Source organism: Pteropus alecto, unplaced genomic scaffold, assembly GCF_000325575.1.
Source record: "Pteropus alecto unplaced genomic scaffold, ASM32557v1 scaffold270, whole genome shotgun sequence".
In the NCBI taxonomy this organism is placed as follows: Eukaryota; Metazoa; Chordata; class Mammalia; order Chiroptera; family Pteropodidae; genus Pteropus; species Pteropus alecto.
The window spans coordinates 4,942,064-4,947,028 of NW_006430735.1; the positions used below are offsets into that span (position 1 = coordinate 4,942,064).

At 38.7% G+C, this 4,965-nt stretch overlaps 1 protein-coding gene across 1 annotated transcript in view; it reads left to right on the plus strand.

Moving 5' to 3' along the window:
- Positions 1-4,965, plus strand: part of CD96 (CD96 molecule) — a 90,798-nt gene that overhangs the window by 64,000 nt on the left and 21,833 nt on the right. The window contains exon 9 of the mRNA XM_006905452.3: positions 4,496-4,564. Within this exon, the coding sequence (XP_006905514.1) occupies positions 4,496-4,564 (69 nt within the window). The remainder of the gene's footprint in view (positions 1-4,495; positions 4,565-4,965) is intronic.

The following is a 4,965-nucleotide window of genomic DNA, read 5'->3' on the forward strand; positions in this document are numbered from 1 at the left end:
ATTTGTGGTTCTTCCTGATTTCTTTTTGCAGTTGATCTCTAGTTTCAAAGCATTATGATCAGAGACTATGGTTGGTTTGATTTCAACCCTCTTATATTTGTTGAGGCTATCTCTGTGTCCTAGTATGTGGTCGATTCTTGAGAATGTTCCATGTGCACTAGAGAAGAATGTATGAGCAGCTGTTTTGGGATGGAAGGCTCTGTAAATGTCAGTTATGTCCAGTTGGTCTAATGTGTCATTTAAGGATGTTATTTCCTTATTGAGTTTTTGTTTGGATGATCTGTCCATATCTGACAGTGAGGTATTTGGGTCCCCTAACTATGAGAAGTGTTCATCTGTTTCTCCCTTTAGTTCTGTTAGTAATTGCTTTACATATTTCAGGGCTCCCTGATTGGGAACATAGATATTAATAAGTCTTGTTGGTGCATGATTCCTTTTATCATTATGAAGTGTTCCTCAGTATCTTTCTTTTCTAGTGCAGCCTCTGGAATGCATTTCTTGAGCTGGGTCAGCCTGGGGAAGTAGAGATTGTTTACCCTGAATCAACCTTCTTCTAGAAAGACCAAGAGAAATGGGGCAATTTTAAACTCATCAAGAAATTCAAATTGCCTGTTTACTAGGGTATGCTTATATTTTGAACACCTGAACTAAACTTGGATGCCCTACTTTATAGCTTCTAAGATTACTTTTTAACACTTACCTCATGCCAGGCACTCTTCTAAGTACTTGATAGGTATGACTCTAAATCTTTGGTATCACCCTACTAGAAAAGTACTGTTTTATAAGTGAGGATTTTGAGGAAGAAGGAAAAGTCAATAGAGTTTCTTAAAATCATACACAACTTAAAACTAAGTCAGGATTCAACCCAGGGAGTCTTGCTCTGTAATTCAGGCTTTTAACAGTTTTCACAATGCTTTCACAAATCTTCAAGTGCTTTGCAAATCTGTCTCCTAGACTCTGTGTACAGGTTGATGGGTCTAATATAATGGCTTCTTAGCAATCAAGAGCTCTATGGAAATCTATCTCCTTTGCAGCATTGGGCATCACTGACCCAGTGACTGGCACACAGAGTTCACCAATAAGTATTTGCTGAATCGGATGGACTTGCCCTGCTTCCAGAAACCCTCAGTCACTCTGACTATTCTAACACAATATGCTTTCTTCCTGCCTTTCTGGCTCTTCCCTTCCAATCTTCTTTTCTACTTCTAGTCCCTTATATGAAAACATTCTTTATTGTTACTTTCTAGGCTCCCTCCTCTTCTCCCTGAACTCACCACCCTCGATACTCTCAGCTACTTCAATTATTGTCTACGTGCTGATGTCTCACAAATATATGCTATTTGCATCCCAGTTTCAGTCCTAAAAGTCAAACTCACATGGTCATCTCTGCTGGAATCAATGTCTCATATGCACTCAAAATCAATCTGTCCAAAATTTAATTCATCTTTGTGCCTCTAGCCACTTCTAAAACTGCTTCTCCTCTGTTTCTTCTTTCAGCTAATAATACCATGATCCAAAAAGCTGCCCAAGCCAGAAAACTGGGAATAACTTTGACTTTCTCTCTCTTCTTTACTTTTTGTATCCAATCATTTGCCAAGCCTTGTTGAGTCCACATTTTAAATCTGTGCACAACTCTTCATCCCCTATAGTCCAGGCCACCACTGACTTATTCTTGGGTTAGAGTATTTTGTAAGGACCAGTCGAATGTCATTTCCTCAGTGGGGTCTTTGGGATATAGCTCCTTCTTATTTCCCCATCCTTATCTCTTACTTTGCATACAGTGCCTTTAAATTTTGAACTGACTTCAGTCCTCTCTCAACTTTTCTATTCATACTGCTTGGAACATTCTTCTCCTTGTTTCTCCTCTTTCTTCCCCCAGCTCCCAACTTGTCCTACTAATTCTTGTCATCCTTCAGACCTAGTTGATATTTCACAACTTCCAAAAGCCTTCCTTGAGCTCCTGTGTCTTGGTTCTGTTCTCCTACTCTGGAATCCCACAGTACACTGTATATTCTCTATCATAGATAGCACTTATCATCTTGAATTGCAATTATGTTTTTACTGTCGGCAAGGGAAGGGAAACAAACTACAATGACAACAAATTCCAAAATTTTATTTCATTTGTGTTTACCTGATATAGGGTAAGTCCATTTATCCTTAAGGAAAGAGCCAATGTAGGGCCAAGCCAGTGACTGGGTGCTCTGTTCCAAAGTCATCAAGAACCTAGGCTGCCAGTAACTCTTTCACCTTTAGGTTGTAACTTCTAACTCTCCCTGCATCATAAAACCTGGATAGTACTTGAGGAAAGATCATGGAGGATCTTATCTTATATGGGAGATTTTATAGGCCAGGATTTTAAATGACAATCATCACTCCCACTTGCATTCTATTGGCTACTATTCAGTATATCACTACATCTAACCACACAGGAAACCAGGAAATGTACTTGACTTTATCTGTGCCAGGAAGACGAGGAATGGCTTTGGTGATCAGCTGACAGTCTGCCACACTGACATTTATTCTCACTAAATTGTTTATTCCATGAGGGTGAGGATGAAATCTCTCTTTCTCTTCACTTCATCTCCTATTACAGTACACACTGGGCACTCAATAAGTATTTGCTGGATAAATGAAGCTATTCATATCTGGCCTTTAAAACATTTTTTTCTGCTTATCTGATTCTCTTTTCTCATTTTAGTTTCTCATACAACATCATCTCTCCATAGCTGACTGTATTCATGGAACTGGGGTGTAGTGTATCTTTGGTATTCATTGGTAGGCTGTGTTTCAAAAGAATTGTTGTTGATTTTCTCTATATGTGAACTACTTATAAATGCACAAACCACAATGCTAATTTATTTATTTATCCTACGTATATTTTTTCAGAGTTTTGATTATCCATATCTTCTATTTAAGGCATGGCCTTTCCCAGAATAGAGATACCTGGGAAGCTGGGATGCCATTCACTACCATCTAAAGCCTCAGGGTGAATGAGCATGCTGGCTGTAATACTGTAAGGATATTGTTGAGAACATTGTATATATTACAGTATTCTTTCATAAAAACTGGGCAGAATTTTTTTTATCACAGTAAAAGAAGTAGCTGTATTTCTCTTGAAAATTAACTGGTTTCGATCTTATGATGTCCTTCAATGGCAAAACATATATTCTTAATTTCTTAACATTGTTACTAGAAAGTTTTGACCAAATGTGCGGTCCACATCTACTAAGAGTACATGACATCAAGAGAAGCACTGTCCTGGGGGTGACTCCATAGTATAGTGGTTAGCACATCTGCTTTACACGCAGAAGGTCCTGGGTTCGCACCGCAGGTGGAGCTACGGACCATATCCTGGGCGTTCCAGGCCACCTTACCCCGGGTGCGCCAGGCCCCCAGGCCCTCCGTTGCTCGCTGAGAGCTTGTGGGAGGAGACGCCCTGCCTTCAGAGATCCAGTATCCTGGGCGCTCCAGGCCACCTTACCCCGGGTGTGCCAGGCCCCCAGGCCCTCGGTTGCTCTCTGAGAGTTTGTGGGAGGAGACGCCCTGCCAGTTCTTAAGGGGAAATGGCAACATCTATAGATCAGGGGTGGGAGGGGATGGGACGGGATGGGACGGGAGGGGGAGAGGGGGAAGGAGGGATGAAATTAAAGAGGGAAAAGAAAAAAAAGAAAAAGAAAAGCACTATCCTTACTTGTGTATCATCCCCACTCAGGTTTCAATGGGATTCAACATACTTTTTCTATGTTTTCTTTGCCCACATTTTCTTTCTATCTTCTTTCATCTTCTTGTGTTGCATATTTATGTAAGCCACCTTACATATGTTTTGAAACAAAGGAGCAATGCACATAAATAAAATATATTGAAAATTTGTCTGCCTAAGAGACATAAACGTGTTTTTAATGGAATGTGGTTGGATATTTTTCTCCTTCAATTTACTTTGCTCCATCCTCAGAGGTATTTTCAAATGAATATGAAATAGTTCTTCATTTTGAGAGAAAGAGAGAAAGGAAGAGAATGGGAAATGATGAATTATAAAGATGGAGATGACTCTGAAAGCTAGGAATTGACATAAATACAAAACCATATTTAGTATGTGAAAATATTATATAAGATTGTGAGAACTCACTACAAGATAAGTTTTATGAGGGTGAAGACCTTGTCTTGATCGTTCTTTGTATGTAGAATAGGTTGGGCACATGGTAGACCCTAAAACAATATATTTCAAACTTGTGAATATAACACATTTGGCATTAGGAGAACTGGGTTAATATCAAATAAATTATGTTGAATATTGAGTATGCAACTGCACGCATATACGTTTTGGACTCGGTTTCATAATTTATAAAAATGAAGCCATTAAATTATGTATTCATTAAGATTCTTGCCAACTCTAATATTCCATGCTGTGCATGCTACCCTTGTTAATTGTAGTGGCAGAGTTAAACATGTGAATGTTAGTATCTATAACAATTTGATTTTTTTTTTTTCAAAATAGGCTATCAAGCTCCATCTTCAATAACCCCTGTAGATGTGAGTACATCGACTCCAAATGCCACACCTCCAAGTGAGTATAGCAAGGCTTTCTACATATGATTCAAAAGAGACAACACACTCACAAGTTTTACTACAACCACAATAATGTTGAGATGTGAGCAAAAAGCTATATTTTTTCATTTGATGTTGATATTTTGGTTTTGAGTTACTCTGTTGTAACTTGTAATCTGGTTACTATATATTGATATGACAATCACTATAATCTTAATAAGGGTTGGAGATTTGTCATCATACTGTAGCTCTCATCTGTCATGGGACTTTAAGGTAATATTTGTGTAATCTTGACAATACTCCCAGGGGTCTGAGTTAGTGACAAGAACAGAAAAAGGAAACAAATCAGTGACAAGTTGGCATTAAACACAAACTACAGAGCTTTTGCTTAATATGTCAGCTAGTGTTCCTGTGTAGGGA